Source organism: Rhinolophus ferrumequinum, chromosome 12 (assembly GCF_004115265.2).
Source record: "Rhinolophus ferrumequinum isolate MPI-CBG mRhiFer1 chromosome 12, mRhiFer1_v1.p, whole genome shotgun sequence".
NCBI lineage: Eukaryota > Metazoa > Chordata > Mammalia > Chiroptera > Rhinolophidae > Rhinolophus > Rhinolophus ferrumequinum.
Window position 1 is genome coordinate 71128325 of NC_046295.1, and position 20168 is coordinate 71148492.

The 20168-nt window shown below is 34.8% G+C and overlaps 1 protein-coding gene across 1 annotated transcript in view; it reads right to left on the reverse strand.

The window, feature by feature from the left end:
* Positions 1 to 20168, reverse strand: part of MEGF9 (multiple EGF like domains 9) — an 83865-nt gene that overhangs the window by 5798 nt on the left and 57899 nt on the right. The window contains exons 3-5 of the mRNA XM_033122712.1: positions 13089 to 13228; positions 1493 to 1636; positions 695 to 964 (exon numbers count right to left, since the gene is read on the reverse strand). Of these exons, the coding sequence (XP_032978603.1) occupies positions 695 to 964; positions 1493 to 1636; positions 13089 to 13228 (554 nt within the window). The remainder of the gene's footprint in view (positions 1 to 694; positions 965 to 1492; positions 1637 to 13088; positions 13229 to 20168) is intronic.

The window sequence follows — 20168 nt, forward strand, 5'->3', positions numbered from 1 at the left end:
ACAGAAGGACGGCACTTGGCCACAGACCGGCTGTCCATCAGCTCAGTATTCAGCATCTGTCAGAATAGCAAAGAGTGGTTTGTAGAAGAACATGGTCTAATCTCTCTGTGACCTAAGAAAGCCTGAATATTCTTAACTCATCCTGAATTTCTAAACGTTAATGTGTATCTAAACTCTTACTGAACCTCCCTGTAAGAAACACTTTGCCATAAGAATTACTTTTTCTTTTAAAAATCAAAAGGAGTATTATTACTCTTTCCTCCATCACAGAAAACTTAGGCCCAAAGTTAGGACAGATGCTAGAAAGAACTCTTGTTTCTAACCAGATTATAGGTCCCTACTTAAAAAAGACCTTTGGTGATCACTGGACATGATGAGAATACAGGAAGCAAAGGATAAAAGAAAAATGATAGGACTTTTAAATTATTGACATAAAAATAAAAGTAGATGAAGAGAAAATGTGAAAACACTGCAATGACTTTGTCTTGGTCCCCAAATTTCTGGAGTTGACCTTGAAGTAACAGGAGAGAAGCAGGAATGGAAGGAAATCTCTTTAGGCAAACATCTATGAAAACCAATTTCGAGAAAACTCCTCTGTTGGGATTAGAAGGTTTTACAAAGCTAAAGGTAGCTGTCCTGAACTTTTCAATGCTAGGCTTAGATATTAAATTTACAACCTTAGGTGAAGTTTTACCTTTCTTGATGCAATTTTCTTCGTGGTCTCGGACATAACCTTCTAGGCAGTTCTCACACCAAAGCCCAGTGGTGTTATGGAGGCAGTTGATGCACTCACCACTCTCGGGCTTGCAAATCTTTGGAGTTTTAATTGGGTCCACGTGGCCATGACACTGGCACTTCACACAGATGCTGTCGTAATTGTAATAGCCATTTTCACATTTATTGCAGTTCTGGCCTGTGTAACCATTTTTACACTGGACACATTTAGGTTCCAATTCACCCAATGCTAAAACAGAGAGAACACCAAAATAATTTAGTACAGTCTCAAGCTACAAGAGAAAATGAAAAACAACTACTAGTCCTCAAAAAGGTTTACAAACCCTCTCAACTATTTCCTCTCAAACTTAAGAGACCCATGGAATAAACCTAATGATCTACACTTTATTCATTGTCCAGTTTATTGGGGAAATGATGGGCCGTCAGAGAACCTATTCAGGTAGAAAACAAAAGAAATATGTTTACATAAGAAATCTGAAGGATGTGATGAACGGGCACTCAGATAATTTTTCTTTCTCTTCTTCTTTAGTTATCACAGATGTAATAAAATATGGTTTTAACAAAAAGTTCCTCATCCCTCCCTCGAGTCTCAATGCATACATGTATTTGGATTCGATTGTGAATTCCGCACAGGAATCCCTTAACTTTTTTCATAAACCCTTTCACCTACAGCATCCAGAACTTTATTTATCAACACACATGATAAATGATTCACTGATTTTTCCTCTAAAAACAACGATATAGAGAAATGCCTTACTTAGTATACAACTGCCTGTAGATGTCACTGCTGAACAAGGGCAGTGAAGACATTCTCTAGTGGCATCAGGACTCTGATAAAATCCGTCTTTGCATTCTTCACAGTGGTCCCCTTGGCTATTTTCCTGGCAGTTTAAACAAGCACCTAAAGGAAGCAAAATATTTTAAGAAGTTAAAGATTTACTCTGAAAGTGTAGTAACTTTATTTAAATCATACCTCCAAACAAAAGACCTTAAGAGTCAACCAGAAGAAGTTACTCAGTAGGGACTGGACAGAGTTCAGTTTCTACCCCATCTTCTTTCTACACTGGCCAGGTCTACAGATTTGTGTTCCCCACTACAATGTAAACTCTTTAGGGAAAGGCTGGGTGCGTGAGAAGAGATGCAATAAGCCCTTGTTGATGGACTACATACTAAAAGCAGGCCAACTATTTGTGAAGAAAAAATAAAAACAATCTAAAGATCTAGTAAAAGAAAATAAATTGTACTATTTAATCATTGGGATAATGTAGTTAAATAAGTGAACTAGACCTATATGTATGAACATGCATAAATCTTTAAAATGTTGGCTGAAGAAAGCAAATTGCAGAATGATACATACAGCAGGAGAGTACTCACTAATTTTGTAAAATTTTAAGAACCACACTGAACAATACAAAGCAAATATATTCAGAATACCCTAAGCAGATGGATACACACATATGTAATATAAATTAAATACAGACTGAGAGGGTCTAGGTAAATTTTATGCTCTGCTTGTCTCTGTGGACGGAGGGAGAAAAACAAAACTAGGAAAGAAAACAGAGAAGACTCCAACTTTATTTGAAATTCTGTATTTCAAATATATGACTATATACACATGTATAAATATTAAGCAAAATACCAAAATGTTAATATTTATTAACTGTAGGTATGGGTACATGGATATTTGTGATATTAGTTTCCATACATTTTTATAATTATAAATTCAAAATTAAAATGAAAACAATTAATAAAGAAAATGAAAAGAAAGGAGGTGAGCAAAGTTATGACTATGTGTTCTGTAATAGTACTCCTTTGGTACTCTATTAGTAAGGATATTCGACAGGCATTGAAGAAGCATTACATCTGAAAAAGGGAAATGAAAAAGTGCAGTGTAATTTACATTCCTTCTTTAGGGATGTAAAGAGACACTCAGAACTACTATTACAGAAATAAGTGAGTAAGCTCAAAGAAATCTAGGATTATAATGAAATTTTACATAAGCTAAATGTAGTTCAATATAAAACTATTCATAAACAGTTTTATTTGATTTATTTTCCTTACTAGTGAAATATTTACAAAAAAGGAGGAGAAAGAATGAGGTTGTGAAATGAAATGGTCTGACAACTGGATCAAGATTTGAAAAACCAAAAGAATGAAAATGTTATACATGTCAAATTTCAATTCTTTTTTTATTGACATATGATTGACATATAATATCTTATTTATTTCAGATATACATCATAGTGATTTGATATTTATCATCCCCACAATAAGTCTAGTGACCGTCTATCACCATACAAAGTGATCACAATATTATTAACTGTATTCCCTATACTATACATTACATCTCCGTGACTTGTTTATTTTATAACTGGAAATTTGTACCTATTAATACCCTTTGCTTATTTCATCACCCCCTAAAAAAAAAAAACCCTCTCTAGTAACCACCAATTTGTTTCCTGTTTCTATGCATTTGTTTCTGTTTTGTTTATTCATGTGGGGTTTTTTTGTATTTTTTTTTTTAGATTCCACATATAAGTGAAATCATATGGTATCTGTCTTTCTCTATCTGACTTATTTCATTTAGCCTAATGCCCTCGAGGTCCATCTAGGTTGCTGCAAATGGCAAAATTTCATTCATTTTTTATGGCTGAGTAATATTCCATTGTACATATGTACTGCATCTTCTTCCTATACCATCCATCTATTGATGGACACTTAGGTTGCTTCCATATTTGGCTACTGTTAATAATGCTGCAGTGAACATGGGGTGCGTATATCTCTTCATGTTAGTGTTTTCATATTCTTTGGATAAATAAATATATATATATGTATATATATATATACACACACACACACATATATATATATAAAGTTTTTAAGTTCTTTATATATTTGGACATTAACCCCTTATCAGATGTATGATTTGCAAATATCTTCTCCCATTCAGTAGGTTGGCTTTCTGTTTTGTTAATGATTTCTTCCACTGTGCAAAAGCTTTTTAGTCTGATATAATCCTATTAGCTTATTTTTACTTTTGTTCCCCTTGCCTGAAGAGTCTGGTCCAAAAAAATATTGCTAAGACTGATGTCAAAGACCCAATTGCTTGTATTTTCTTCTAAGAGTTTTACAATTTCAGGTCTTACATTCAAATCTATAAGGCATTTTGAATTTATTTAGTATATGTAGTAAGATAGTCGTCCAGTTTCATTCTTTTACATGTAGCTGTCCGGTTTCCCAATACCATTTATTGATGAGACTTTTCCCTCACTGTATATTCTTGCATCCTTTTCATAGATTAATTGAATATTGATGTGTGGGTTTACTTCTGGGCTCTCTATTCTATTCCATTGATCTATGTGTCTGGTTTCATATTTTGATTACTACAGCTTTAAAGTCGAGTTTGCAATCAGGGAACATGATACCTCCAGATTTGTTCTTTTTTCTCAAGATTGCTTTGGCTGTTCAGGGTCTTTTGTGGTTCCATATAAATTTTCGCATTAATTCTTCCAATCTGTGAGCATGATATATCTTTCCATTTATTTGTGTCATCGTCAGTGTCTTATAGGTTTCAGAGTACAGGTCTTTCACCTCGTTGGTTAAATTTATTCCTAGGTATTTTATTCTTTTTGATGCAACTGTAAATGGGATTTTTTTCTTAATTTCTCTTTCTGATAGCTTGTTATTAGTAATAACCGATTTCTGTATATTAATTTTATATCCTGTAAATTTACTGAATTCATTTATTAGTTCTAACAGTTTTTTTGTGTGGAGTCTTTAGGGTTTTCTATACATAGTATCATGTCATCCACAAATAGTGACAGCTTTACTTCTTCCTTTCCAGTTTGGATGCCTTTGATTTATTTGTCTTGACTGTGTACTTCCAATAGTATATTGAATGAAAGTGGCAAGAGTGGGGATCCTTGTCTTGTTCCTGATCTTAGAGGAAAAGCTTTTAGCTTTTCATCATTGAGTGTGATGTTAGCTGTGGGTTTGACATAAATGGCCTGTGTTAAATTTTGTCAAATGCTTTTTCTGCATCTATTGAAATGATTATATGATTTCATCTTTTGTTTTGTTAACGTAGTTTATGACGATTGATTGATTTGAACCATCTTTGCATCCCTGGAATATATCCCACTTGATCATGGTATATGATCCTTTTAATGTATTGTTGAATTCGGTTTGCTAATGTTTTGCTGAGATTTTTTGCATGTACATCAGGGATACTGACTTGTAATTGTGTGTGTGTGTGTGTGTGTGTGTGTGTGTGTGTGTGTGTGTGTGTGATGTCTTTGTCTGGTTTTGGTATTAGGGTAATGCTGGCCTCATAAAATGAGTTTGGAAGCATTCCTTCCTCTTCAATTTTTTTGAAATAATTTGTGAAGGATAAGTATTAATTCTTCTTTAAATATTTGATAGACTTCACCTGAGAAGCCATCTTGTCCTGGACTTTTGCTTTTTGGGAGTTTTTAAATTCCTGATTCAATTTCATTACTTGTAATCTGTCTATTCAGGCTTTCTATTTCTTCATGATTCAGTCTTGCCATGTTGTGTGCTTGTAGGAATCTATCCTTTTTTTTTTTCTAGGTTTTCTAACCAAATTTCAATTCTTAAGTGATTACATCAGAATTCCCTGAAACTTCATGAACTTATTGGGAAAGACATCTTCAAAAGTTTATTATCTGAACACTTAACTTTGAATTAAACCAAACTTGCATGTAAATATCATTTTTAATCATATAATTTTTGAGGTCTGATAGTGTTAATGATACTTTTTAACATATATAACAAAGTAGTACATCCTCACACAGTGATAAATATTTAAGGTACTGATTTCTTTCCAGATCTTCTTGTATTCTGATCCTTTTTGGATATGTACCTTTGTGATAATAAAAATTGCTGGAAAAGATGTGCTAGGACACTCCAGATTTTGGCTCTGAAAATAAAATAATCTTAAATGTCAAAGTATTCTGCAGGTTGAAAATGTCAAAACCTGCATTATATATAAAATTTGTCTACCTGCTCTCCCCCTATTAAAAATGTACAATGGAAATAATTTTTAAGGGAAAAAAAGTTCTGATAAAGTCTTAAACTTTAGTATAAAAAGTTACCTCAGAAAAGTTAACAGTTCTGTAACAGAATATAGACATCTGGGTCAAGATGCATTCAAATAACATGCCATTTGCAATGTGACAAGAAAAGGTCATGTTGCTACTCTTATTAAAAAATTGTAAATGTATATGCTTTTAATATTTTGCTCCTACAATGCTACTGGGCTTACATGCCTATTATTATTTGGGGGCTTTTTACTATTCTAGATAAGATCCCAAGCCCTTGTTTTCGTGCTTATCACAGTATAATTTCATTCTCTTAAACCATTCATATTACAACATTTTAAATTTTCTCCAGAATGATTTCTCATTTTTATTTGTTTTAAGACGTACCCTGCAATGAGAAGACGATAAGAAAAAATAACCCTATGTGGTAAATGTTATCTCGAAAGTAAAGATGAAAACAAGTATAACAATAAAACTTATCAGTTCTTAGAAACTAATCACTCTATATTGCTTTAAAAATAACATGCACCGGGAACACAGCTATAGAAAAAAGAAAATTAATACATTAAAGACAGACCAGACATAAATACACCAGAATGCTAACAATAGTTGTGAGGGGCAACAGTCCTTTCAGGGTTTTATTTCATTCTGATTTCAAACTTTCTACTTGTATTACTACATGTATTTTCAAACAAATATACATGTATTACTTTTACTTTTATTATCTCCATTTTTTTCTGATTATAAAATGAATATATTGTAAAATGTATCACATGTATAATATAAAACATTTCAAGAACTCTAGCAATTTTAAAACATTTCATGTAGAAACTTGAAGATTTATTTTTATAATAAAAATAAAGATCACAACCTTTAAAATCCATATACAGTAAGAACTAACAATGTGAATTTGCTTTTCTAGCAACTTACAACTCCTCTCTGGGAGGCAACACAACATAAGAAAAATGGTATGGTATTTAATGTCAGATCTGAGTTTCATTCCCAGCTGAAGCTTTTATAGCTAGCTATGTGACATTCAGCAAATAGCATCTCTGAGTTTTACTTTTCTAATCTGTTAAATGGGATAATAATTCCTTGGCTGATGATTTAATGTAATGTAAATATTTCAAAGGGTGAAAGACTATTCTGTAGGATGTAATATTTTCTCTTTATGCTTCAATTTCTTCATCTATAAATTAAGAAAGCTGAATGAGATGAGCTCTAAGTTCCCTTTAAAATAGAAAACTTGAGGATCTTTCTTTTATGATAAATGATATAAAAAAATTAGCTAGTTTAACTTTGTTCATTGTGCTTTGCCTGGAACCTCCAAAATATAACAATACTGTCTTAAAATGCACATTCTCTTTGCTGAAATATGGCCAAAGGAGTGGATCACCCCCCACACCCACAAAAAAGGAAGGAATGAATGTTTCCTGAAGATGATCTCATGCTCCTTGGCGAAGCATCAAAAAAATCTGGTAGCTGTAACCATGACAATAACTGGTCAAAGAAAAGAATGTAGGGCTCCTTTCAAACCAAATTCAGGGACAAAGCTTTGAAAACATAAATTGCCACCTGAAAAAGCCTTTTTCTTATTTATTTTGCCATTTCACAGTTTATATATAAACCATCAGAAATACAGCAAGGTACTCCGTTGTAAAAAGAAATGCCTGATCCTCCGTGCAGGACAGAAGACAAACAAACTTCAACCTGTCAAATAGAACAAAGACCAAGCCTATGTGAATGAGGGAGAGAGTAACAGGAGACAAGACCAGAGAGAAAGGCAGGGACCAAAAAATGTAACGTCATGTAGGCCTTGGAAAGAAGTTTGAATTTCATTCCAAGAGGGATGGGAAGCCATTGAGGGTTTAAGCACGGGAATAAAATGATCTGGTTTTATATTTTTACAAAAATCACTCTGGTTGTCACGTGGAGATTGGACTGTGGGTGCAACTGTGGGAGATTGGGGTGGGGTCGGGTGGGGGATGAGAGGACAAAAGAGGAGGCAGAGAGCATCAAAGTAGTTCAGAGAGAGGACAGTGGCTCAGACAAGAATGACAGCAATGAAGGTCACGAGCAGTGGTCAGATTCAGGGTGTTATGTTGAATGTCAGGCTGGTTGAACTTGCTGATGGACTGGATATTTGCAGTAGGAAAAGAAAGGACTCCAATGTGTCTGCGAGGCTTTGGGACTAAGCGATTGGGCGAATGGTGCTAGTCGCTAAAATGAAGAACATCGGGAGTAAAGCAGGCTTGGCTCACAGAGCGAAAGAAAGAGTTGTTTTGGAGGTGTTCGGATCATGAAACAAATTAAAGCATTCCAGTGAAGATGTCGAGTATGCTGTTAGATCTTTGAGTGTGAAGATCAAGGAAGAAATGTAAATCTGGTAATCAGTATATATGGAGATGACATTTAAATTCAATGCAGGGGACTGAATGAGATCATTTAGGCAGCGGATCCTGCAGAAGAGAAGCACGGGAGTGACTGAGTTCTGAGGCTTTCCAGTGCTAATAGGTGAACAGAAGAAGATCTAGCAGCGCTGACCGGGGAGGGGAAAAAACAACAGGAAAGTGTCACCTCCTCAAATGAAGAAAGCCACTGGGGAGTGAAGGACTAGTCCACTCAGTCCGGCTGCTAAGATCAAGTTAGCGTCCATGGGACACTGAATACTTGAGGGCCCTGAATTCTTACAAAGAAGTATGCTATATGAACATAACGTTCTAGTTTAAAAAATAACAGTCCCCCACCTCCATTTTAAGGGAAATATGGGTTGAATAAAGAAAACAAAAAAATACAGAAGAGTAGAAAGAAAAAAAATTACCCTAAGAAATTTGTCATTAAGATTTTGAATCAGAGAAAGACAAATGTCATATGATTTCAGTTATATGTGGAATCTAAAAAAACAAAATAAAAAAGCAAACAAAAAGGAAACAAATTCATAGAAACAGAACATTTTGATGGTTGTCAGACGGGAGGGGAGTTGGCGGAGTAGGTGAAAAAGGGGAAGGGATTAAGAAGTACAAATTGGTAGTTGTTACAACAGTCACGAGATATAAAGTACAGCATAGGGAATACAGGCAATAACAGTGTAATAACTATGTATGGTGCCAGATGGGTTCTAGACTTATCGAGGTGATCAGGTATATAAATGTCTAACCACTAAGTTGTACATCCAAAATGAATATAATATTGTATGTCAACTAACATTGAAAAATTTAAAAAAATTATTTAAAAATAGATTTTGAGTACTTTTCCTTGAAATCTTTCCATATATAGAGGTTTGGATTTTGCTTTTTAGTTTGTCTAAACATACGGCCCATGTCATTTTATACCCTGTTTCTTTCACTCTCTCATGTTGTTCTATATTATTCTTTAAAACATTTTAACGACAACATAATAATAGTTGCCATCTGTTCACTGCTTATAATGAGCCAGGCATTGTATTAAGGGTGTTATAAATACATTGCATTGAATCCTCACAAGAACCTATTAGGCAGTTACTGTTATTATCCCAAGTTTCTATGTGAAAAATCAGGCTAAGTAACTTAAATAGGTAAAGTGTTCATTTTCTGTGCTCTTAACCACATATTGTCTAGATAACATGATTTACTTCATTTCCTGTTTATAAATAGTGTTGTCTAATGTTTTGAAAATTATACCTACCATTTGGTGAGCATCATCGAACATATAGCTTTTTATGAATTTAGAATTATTTCCTCAGAATAGATTCCTGGAAACAGAAATACTGGATCAAGGAAACATTTTTAAGATTTCTGGTATACAGTGTCAAATTGCTTTCCAAAATGTTTTTCCGAACATATCTTATCACAAAAGGTTACTTTAAAAATCTACTTCAATCTAAAATACGCAATACAGAAAAAGATTGGGGCGGAGGGAGGCGGTGAGGATAGGACTATGAGAACATAGTAAGTGGCCACCAGAGGGCAACCGTATCACAGCACTGTTGGAAAAAAACATCTCATCTAAGACAAAAGACTGATTTTATAGTAAGCTAGCACTTTTAAATCAAGTATTGGCAGTTCTTCATGTTGGATTCCACTTTTATTATATTTCAAAACAGAGAAACTATCTGTTTATCTTATTACTGGCTACTTTTAGAAACCATAACCATGAAAAGGATTTCTTTTGCCTTAAATTATCTCCAGAGCAAGCACAGGTTGGGATTTACTGAACGTTAGAGAGCTACCTCATTGCTGCAAGGAAAAGAAGAACCAGCTATGTAGGCTGCTTCCTGGTTCCATAAAAGACATAGGGAGCAATTTAAATCAACTCAGTATGATGAAGCATCTCTGTTGTTACCCAGGATTGAAACTCATCTTTCCTCTGTATTTCTATTCATTTGTTCATTTATTCAACAAAAATTTAGTGAGTACTTATTATGTGCCAAGTTCCACACTAGAAACTGTATACAAAGGTGAACAAAACTGAAGTGGAACTTACAGTGCAGTGAATAACCCACGCATGACGCATGATCACATATAAATATACAAACTATAATAAATGCTATGACCAAAATGTAAGTGTATATGAGAGTACATAATTGGGAATTGCTATTTAGCCTGGAGCATCAGGAACTGCTTTCTATTGAAGTAACCTTACACGGAAGGCCTAAAGCAAGGACGTGATTTATTCAGGGGCCAGAGGTGGGGCCAGAGGTAGATGAGAAAGGCTGTTCTAGGCAAAGGCAAGATCATGTATGAGACCCCTGGGACAAGCGAACATGTTGGAAGAATAGATGCCAGTAGGACTGGATCACAGACAGCAAAGGAAAAGTACGGCACAAGACGGAACTGGCAAGTAGGCAGAGACCACATTACATAATAGGAAAAAAAGCACACCACAGTTTCTTCTAAATAAATTTGTTTCCCCATAGAAAAAAGGATTAGAATGAAAACTAAGCTTTCAACACAGATTTTTCCAGGGTCCTTTCACAATTTTAAATATTCTGCTACCTTGCTCTCATAAAAAAACGCTTGTACTTGTCAGACTAGTGTGTCTTGAGTTTCGGGTTGGGGAAAAGATTTCCAAGGAAGTATCTCTAATCCTTACATTTAGGAAAACGAAAGATCATAAAAGTCATTGTCTTTAGTTTTTTATAGTTTGACTAAGTTTGCCTATATGTGGTTTTCTTGTTTTTACACTGCCCCTTGCTGAGTTTTTTGAATCTGTGAGCTGATGTATTTCATTAATTTGGAAAATTCTTGGCCATCATCCCTTCAGATATTGCTTCTGCTCCAGTATCTCTCTTCTTTCTTTGTGAGCCTCCAATTGCATTTACATTAGACTTTTGGCTGTATCTCACATGTTTTTCCTGTTCTGTTCTTTCCACTGCCTTTTTTTCCTCTTTGGACATTTTTAATGGAGCCATATTTGAACCTACTAACCTTGTCTTCACTGTGTACAATCTGCTGTTAAATCCATGAAATGAGTTATTAATTTCAGATGTTGTATTTTTTGTTTTAGATTGTCCTTTTGATGTTTTTTATAGATTCCGATTCTTTTGAAATTTTGCCTCATTTCACATATTTTGTCTGTTTTTTCCTCTAGTTTCTTAAAATATTAATTTTAGTTATTTGAAAGTCGTATGCTAACTCTAACACCTGGATCACCTGTGGGTCTGCTTCCACTGTTTTTCTCTTTATTGGTATATTTTCCTACTTCAGCTTGTCTAGTATTTTTTTTTCAATGCATGACTTTTACTGCATCTTTAAAATATCACAAATAAGTCTGAGGAATCACTCGACATCTTGGTGTTTCTGTAGCTGGGTAACTTAGATCTTATTCATGAGCCTGCTGAACTGTTGCTTTTTCAGAAACACAGATATGATCCAAAATTTTTCTGATATCCTTGTTTTTAACTGTTGTCGCTTGTTGAATCAAAGTAGCTGAATTTGATACAAGTTCAATATCATTTCCTTCAAGAATTCACTCACCTTTCTGGACTTGAGATACTGGACAAGCAACTCCTGACCTTATCCGAGCCCTGCGGATATATTTTTCACCCAAGAAATTTCTGATTTCCACAAGAGAACCACTTTCCTGAATGACGACGTTGATGGGGAAGTGAACATACACAGCCCTCATCTTGTAACGGAAGCCCAGGTAACACCCTTGATCGTGTTCCGTACGTGACTACAGGTAGTGCGGACAATAGCCAGCTCCTTCCTATTTCCCCACCATTTCACCCCGGAGCCTCTTCTTTCTTTCCAAGGAGACTGAGTTCTACGTGGATGTGATTAAAGTTCCCCTGCAGGGTGCCTCTGGGGCCCTTCCCAATAACTGTGGTTCCTTTAGAGTGATGCCCACATTTTCTAGAACGTCCACCATCTGATTGCTGACAATGGTCTTCACCCTCGCAGTAGATACAGCAAAGAGGATTGTCTAGTATTTTTGACTGTATGCCAGACACAGTATACAAAGGAACCACAGATGACTCCCCTTTCCTGTGTTTGGCAAATATAATAAGAGGATCATCTGAATCCAGTCAGAAATCCAGATAGGTTGAGGATGGACTGCAGTTTTGGTATGAGTCAGTTCACTATGGTTCGTCGCTATTCTTGGTCATGGCCCTCTAAGGCTTTTGACTGACAGCCTAACAGGCCTGAGTGTCCTCAGTCCTAAAACTGCACCAGATTCTGTGTTTCCCTTTGGTAATTTGAGCGTAGGTCCCACTCCACGTACCTTCAAAATTTGGCAATGTTGAGAGAGAGATGGTTATATGGTGTAACAGCCCCTCTCTAAAGAGATTTTTATCTCCTAAGCACCACAAGACTGAGATTTCCTTCTACCTTTTGGGCCAGGCTTCCATCTCCTGCACAGCCAGCTCATGTCCTAAGGCAAAACTGGCCTTGTGTTAGGGCTCCTCTAGTTTCCAATCCATCATGCTAGCCCCACATGACAGCCAAAAGCTCTTCTTATAGCTCTTTCCTCAAGAAGAATTTCTTTGCTTGGGTCAAGCCTGCTCCTTAGCCTGTACCCAAAATCAGCAAATGTCCCCTGGAAAGGAAATGGCTGTGATCCTCAGCTCACTTAGGAATTTTACTACATACAAATCCTCCTTGATTCCACAGCACTCCAACCAATAGGATTTGTGAAACGTATGTATTTTTTTTCAAATTTTTGTTACAGACGTTTGGCTTGCTACGACCTTTCCATCCAACTTAGAGGAGAAAGACCCTTATAAATGGTTTGGAAAGCATCAACCTATAGACGAGGGACCTGAAAATGAAGAGAACAAAGACTAACTACATAAGCAGTAAGGAAAGTGTGTACCTGTGAGGGCATCACAACTGGCAGACCGATTATTGCATCGGCAGGGCAAGCAGCCACGCTCACTGAAGTCATAATATCCATCTTGGCATCGATCACATGTAGAGCCGGTGACACCCACTTTACACTGGCATTTCCCAGAACTGCAAATAAAAACAAAGACAATAAACAAAAGTAAATCAGTTTGAAAGTTTTGTTGCTGAATGTCCCATCATATGGTGATCTTAATGTAGAAATTGTTACAACAAGATTCTAGTGACTAGAAGTACTGAGTGATTTTTATTGTGATTTGGAAATTGAACAGCTTCACAACTATAAATTCAATAACACAGTACTAACACTAATAATTTGTGACAATTTAATCTTCTGCACTTGGGTAGTTTAAAATAAATGATAAAGGAGCCATGGAGAATATAAGTCCCGATGCTTAGAAATCTTTGTTTATTAAGAAGCACTAGGGCACAGAACTGGCCTGCGTTTACAGCTCATTCCTGAATATTCCACAGTTCCACCAGTGTCCGCACTGCCCAACCTGGAGAAGAGAAGAAAAACCATCTAGCCTTCACCCAACCGAGCTTCTGGGTGGAGAATATGAAGACCAGGATCTTAATGACTGTCAACTAATATCCATTTAGATGCTGGAAACTCAATATAATTTTCTGCTTTAGGTACAGTCTGTATTAAAATATTTCTGGTAATTCAACTGAAATTCACAATTATGTAAAATGACTACAGTGGGGACCTCTATCGCTTTCTTGATTAAATCCATATAAAAATTCTAGATTGTCAAACCCCAAATGACTAAAAATCTAAAACAAGAAAAATATTTAGTATCCCATCTCTTCCTATTAACCTACTTTCTTTTCTTAGATGTCTGTTATATCAATGTCATCTCTTTCCAATCAGTGAAACTTAAACCTTTGCTGTCATTTTCAAGTCCTCACTCTCTACCCCATGCTCTTACAATCACTCAAATCTAATATATCACCAATTGCTGTCAATTTTCTTTCAAAATATTTCTTGATATTGTTTTTTCCTCTACAATCATCCCTCTTAGAATGTCTTTCCTCCTCTTCATCTCTCAAAAATTTTCCTGCTTTTAGGCTCATCTTTTTTCATGAAACTTTTCTGACAGGTCTATAGAGATCTTTCAGCTTCCTGACTTCACATTCTCTGCACTGTACATTTTAATCTTAATTATGGTCTGTTCTACATTCTTTCATATATGTAATTCTTGTTTCTCTAGTTAAATGGTTAAAGACCTGAGACAAAGATTATCATGCAGTTATTATTATTATTATTATTATACTTAGCACAAGCCTATGGCTATTGTACTATAACTGTTTTCTTTTTTCACTTTTTTTCCAATTACAATTGACATATAATATTATGTTAGTTTTAGGTGTATACCACAGTGATTAGACATTTAGATAACTTACAAAGTGATCACCCCGATAACTCTAATACCCACCTGACACCATCCATAGTTATTACAAAATTACTAACTATACTCCCTAGGCTGTACTTTATATCTCCATGACTATTTTATATCTGCTAATTTGTACTTCTTAATCCCTTCCCCTTTTTCACCCAGTCCCCTACCCCTCCCCTCTGACAACCATCAATTTGTTCTCTGTATCTATGAGTTTGTTTTTGTTTTGTTTATTCATTTATTTTGTTTTTTTTTTTAGATTCCACCTAAAAGTGAAATCAAATGGTATTTATGTTTCTCTGGCTTATTTCACTTAGCTTAATACCTTCTAGGTCCATCCATGTTGTCACAAATGTCAACATTTCATTCTTTTTTATGGCCAAGTAATATTCCATTCTATATACTATATACATCTTCTTACATCTTACTTGGTAAGTTTGAGTCCAGAGACCATACTTTAGCCATCTTAATATCTTCAGAATCTAGTATAGTACCTGGTTTATTGTAGGCACTTAATATATGCTTGATAAATAAATGTTCAATAAATACACAAACTGAGTTTTAGAGCTAAGCACTGGGAGGGAAAAAGAAAGATGAAAAACTACACTAATTACCAAGGTTCTCAGAACAACTAAAAGTCTTTCCCTTTTCTCTAACTGTGTGATCCTTCTTTATATGCTCATTCTGGACCTCAAAATTTTAGACTTCATCTGAGAAGATTTTGGCACCCATCATACTGGACGGGAGACAATCCAAGGTAGAAACTACTTTTCAATATAATATTTTTTAGAGATTCAGCTCCTAATAATAAGCCCTTATGATGTTAATTTTAGTTCAGGAGCCCAAGCTCAAATCGTTAATACTTACACAGCTCTTACACATATCAGTTAAAGTAATCCCCTACAACTTCCCATATTCCTATTTCTGTAGCAACAATGAAAGTCCTAATTTGAGTTATTGAAACTTTGGGTTGAACTTTGCAGAATGGAAGTAAAGCAATTTTAAACTGTGTGTATTCTACTTATAGTACACAATCCTAAGGATTGTTTTCATTATTATTATTATTTGAGATGTGCCTCTCTGTTCATCAGCATCCTCTGGGCAAAATAATGAGGCTTTTGCCTTCTATCCCATAAAACTATTTTGAGCAGCTAAAGTTGAAGTTTACTTCTCCCTCCCACTTATCATGGTTCTCTGCTATATCTCAGGACACGCCAAAAAGGAGTAGAAAAGTAGAAAAAATTTCCTACATGGAACATTTTTTAAGGCTTTCATCAAACAACACCAGTCCAAAAGGCAAAGAAAGCCAGTATCCTGAGAAATCACCTGTCAAAATCTGTATTTCTATCTTACAGCTGCCTAGTGTATTGGGTTATGCAGTTTCTTGATTAACAAATACTTTTACAGAAAACGTAAATGAAGTGATAGTGATGATGATGATGATGAAAATCATGAGCCATCATTTATTGAGGGCCTATATCAATAAACATAGCGGGGGTGCCAAAAAATGTATACAAGCGGACACTTTGGTCAACGTTGCTCAAGCAGTAGTTTGCCATAATCAGAAGTGTCTGGATGCTGATGGTAACCACTTTGAGCACCTCTTGTAACTGCAGAAGTCAAACGTGACTTGTGTTCATCTTTTGTTATTGGTATATACTGAGTATTACAATTTTAATACAGTTTTCCTTGCTTAAAATGTGTATACATTTTTTTGGCACCCTCTGTATCTTCTCTCTAACCCTCAAAATAACTCTACTAGGTGAAGGTCATAATCTTCATTTTACTATCAAGGAAATTCAGAAAGGTTAACGTTATTGTCCACACCTTGTAATTATTTATACAAAGCCAGACTTTCCCTACTATACCATGATATTCACCCTTCCCTAAGTTTGACTCTAAATTTGTACAAGAAATTTGCTCACCAAACAATTTGATACCCACTTGGATATCAAACTTCATTCTGTAGCTGCCAAGCACCCCAATTCCCCATTTATTTAGGTTCTGACCCCAATGAGCTGTTTTTGCCTTTTCCAGAATAAAACCCCATCTCTTTTCTCACTGCCAGTAAATTTCAGGTGTTCCTTAACAAAAGCTAAGAGTTCTTACTGCTTGAAGAGAAGCTGCAGCCTAGCAAAGTCCAAGATTCTCAGAGATACAAGCCCAAATATTTTGACGCTTAAAGCTTACTTAACATTTGTACTGATAACAGTATAGAAGATGAGCATTATTTTTCTTAATGCAACAGAAATTTACATTACCACCATGTCTCTTAAGTAACTTTGCAAAAAATTAAAAAAGAAAAAATTCACGTATATACATACGCGTTTATATTCGTACAGTCTTACACAAGAATATCTATCCCAAGGTACTTAAAGATCTAGTACAGTAAATCTGTATTCATCAAATATGAAGTTCAGGAATATCTTATGACTCAACAAGAAGGAAGCAGTCAATTTGTCTTGCTATACTGTCAGAAAATTATAAAGGATAGAATGTACTTTTCAGAGAATGGCTAACAACACTTCATCAGCCAATTTCCAAAGGTCTTAAAATGTTAATCAAAATACGTTTGCCCCTCATTTCTCTACAGACATTAGATTATTCAGTATTCAGAAGAATAAACAGTTATTTTTAGTGACGGTGTTTGCCCAACCCACCACCTACAAGAAAAAGGTATTATCTTGGAATACCTAATAATATTAATAATTATATTAAAATTATGCTAATAATAATAATCATTAATTATTAATAATGTAAGAGACTGCCAGTGTTCTCAAAGTAGTTGCTAGTCTTCTAAGTGGACTTTACCTTCATAATTCTGCCCTGGGCACTCAGAACACTGATTCAAGCAGATATATTTCACCCTAGAGTATCTGCTCCATAGTTGCTGATTAAAAAAAAAAAATCCATGAACAGCTTTGTGAATCTTGATAAAGCAGCTGACTAGTCTAGACACCATGCTTCACTTTTCCTGGGTGGATTTTAAAGCCACAGGAAAGGAGATGCTTTTTCCTCTCTTTTTAAAAACCGTGTAGAATGTAGTGGGGAAGTTTTATTGTGAGGCTGCACCACCAGGGCTTTTCCACCATGTTACTCCTGGCCCAGGGCCAATTTCTCTGCCTGTATAAGAATTAAATCACTCAGCAAATATAAAGCTTTCCCTGTGTGACTTCTTTTATAGAATAAAGCCTTTACAACACCCCCTTTCATGGTCTCCCTCTGTTAAAGACTGTTGAATGCTTTTTCAAGCAAAGGTCAATGATATAAATGCAGTGAAGAAAAAGAAAAAGGCCTGTTAACAAACCACTTAGGCTGATCCATGAAAGAACCAAAGACTCGCATCTTCATATCTGGAGAATAAGGGCAAAGACCTGGATTTTGTATAGAAGTCAGAAATCCATACTACTCAGATCAACTAACAAAGAATTTAAGATACAAGTGCTCATCTGGTGTCACTCTTTATAGATATGAGTTAGTTGCTAGTAAAGTACGTACTAATGTAGTACAGAGAATTATATCAGATAGAAGAATACAGAATTAATTATAAATGAAGCACAAGCATTGTGGAACTAAGCTGCACTAAGCATAAGTAAGCATATACTACAAATATATACTATAATTTCTTAAATTATCCCACATAGAATTCTCAGATTGTCTTATAGTGTCAGTGCTTAGAGAATTTATCACACTCATAGCTGTGAGCAACTATTACATGGCTTGAAGACTTAAAAATTATTTCTTAAAAGGTAAACAAATAATATAATTTCTGACATGAAGCTATCAATTTTTCAAAAGTAAATTCAATGGTGTATCATCTCAAGATAGGGTACGTGTGTATGTTATACAAGTACTAACCAAAATATCTTTTTAAAGGTTCTGTTTTGTTTAAGATGAGTGGGTGGAGAATCTTCAGAATTTCCATTATTTTATAATCACACTGACCAGGGTGGGTAGGGTGGAACACAGGAAGGGAGGTATCAGGGTCTATGGAAAATTCATAGCCTAAGGAGACAAAGGGAGCTTGGTGCAAATTCCAGCTCTTAGTAATGAGCTGGGACCAAGTATTTATTCTATTGTGGACTCAGCATTCTCATTTGTAAAATGAAGACAATAAAACCAAACTGTGAGAATTAAAGCTTGCATACGCAGGGTACTGAGCACAGTGTCTGACACATAATCACTACTTGAAAATGAAAGAAGTTTGAAGATAATGACAATGATCCTAGAACTTGACTTTTTTAGAGAATTGTAAGGAGAATGGATTAGAATCTCTAATAGGCAAAGACAGACAACACTACGTTAGTTACTTTTCAACTTCTGTTAACAAACCTAGAAAAATGGCAAGAATTTATGGGGCAGTTACTAGTTAGGAGCACAAATATGGCTAGGAAAAGAAAGCACATTATGAACACATGGTAGAAAAGGTTTTTGGAAAGAGAATTTAAAAATTGAGAAGGGAAAAGATCAGCAAAATACTACATTACATGGGATCAAAGCCAGCAAGTCCTGATGTGCTTTTGTACCAACTAGCTAATTGATTTAACTTTTTTTTCTAAATTGTCAAATGTTTTGGCTTGTTTTGTGTTATCAAAAATATTGTCTATTTTCTTCCTAAGGTTTACAAGCTATAAATTGTGTTTATGGCATATCTTTAGATATCATGTTATCAATTTTAATTCAAGCAGTCACAGAATAATCAAAAGTATAGTTCTAATTAGGGAAAATTAATTTATTCAGAAGCCTTGCTTTTCCTCCTTCCTCAGACAGTTTACATGTTGGCAGTCTGACATGGAAAGAACAAGACACAGAAAAAAATTAATAATTAAATGTACCAACTTTCTTTTTCTTCCTTTTTTTTAATATCTTAAAACAATTTAGCTTAGGAAGAGACTGAAATTACTAGTTAAAATAGAATCTGAAATTAACAAAAAAATTGCTGATTGTAAGCTCTCTCAATAATTTAAAAGCAATATTAAAAGACAACTGAAAAAAGTTTTGCAAACCAGAAAAAGCTTTCACATGAGAAAATAAACAAATGATTTTATAAAGGTAATGAGAAATAGTTTCTCCTCTTTTGTTATGAAAGAAACTCAATAATTAAACATTTTGGCAAAATACCAACTACATTTAGTGTTTCACTGTCATTCTACAATCATGGAAAAGACCATTATGCAATGAGCAAAACTCCTTTTCTGGAGGAAAAAAAAGATAGCTTTATTGTTGAAAACATTGGGCTATTATGCTAAACATTCCTTGTATTTCTGAGAGCAAATAGTCTAAAATATGTTTACAGGAAATCCATATTCAGACAGAAATTCTTAATACTCAAGAAGGGTACTGCCTAAGTACAAAAATATTTTTGATAGCTGATCTTACCAAAATCAAATTTAAAAGTTGATTTGAAAAATTAGAAGTAAAACTTTATGGCAAAAAAATAAAAAGTGTCTTATTTCCAGAGCCACAATTTGGAAAAGCTAAGTTAATTCAACCAGGAAAGTTATTTCTTATTTCCTTCACCTTTTTTTTTAATGGAAGAAATACAGCCACAAGAATTCTCAAACCCACACAATTACTCTATTATTTGATTAGAGATTTCTGCATTTCAAAAGTTCATTTTGAAAAAAGAAAAAGGATGAAGTCCCAGTATT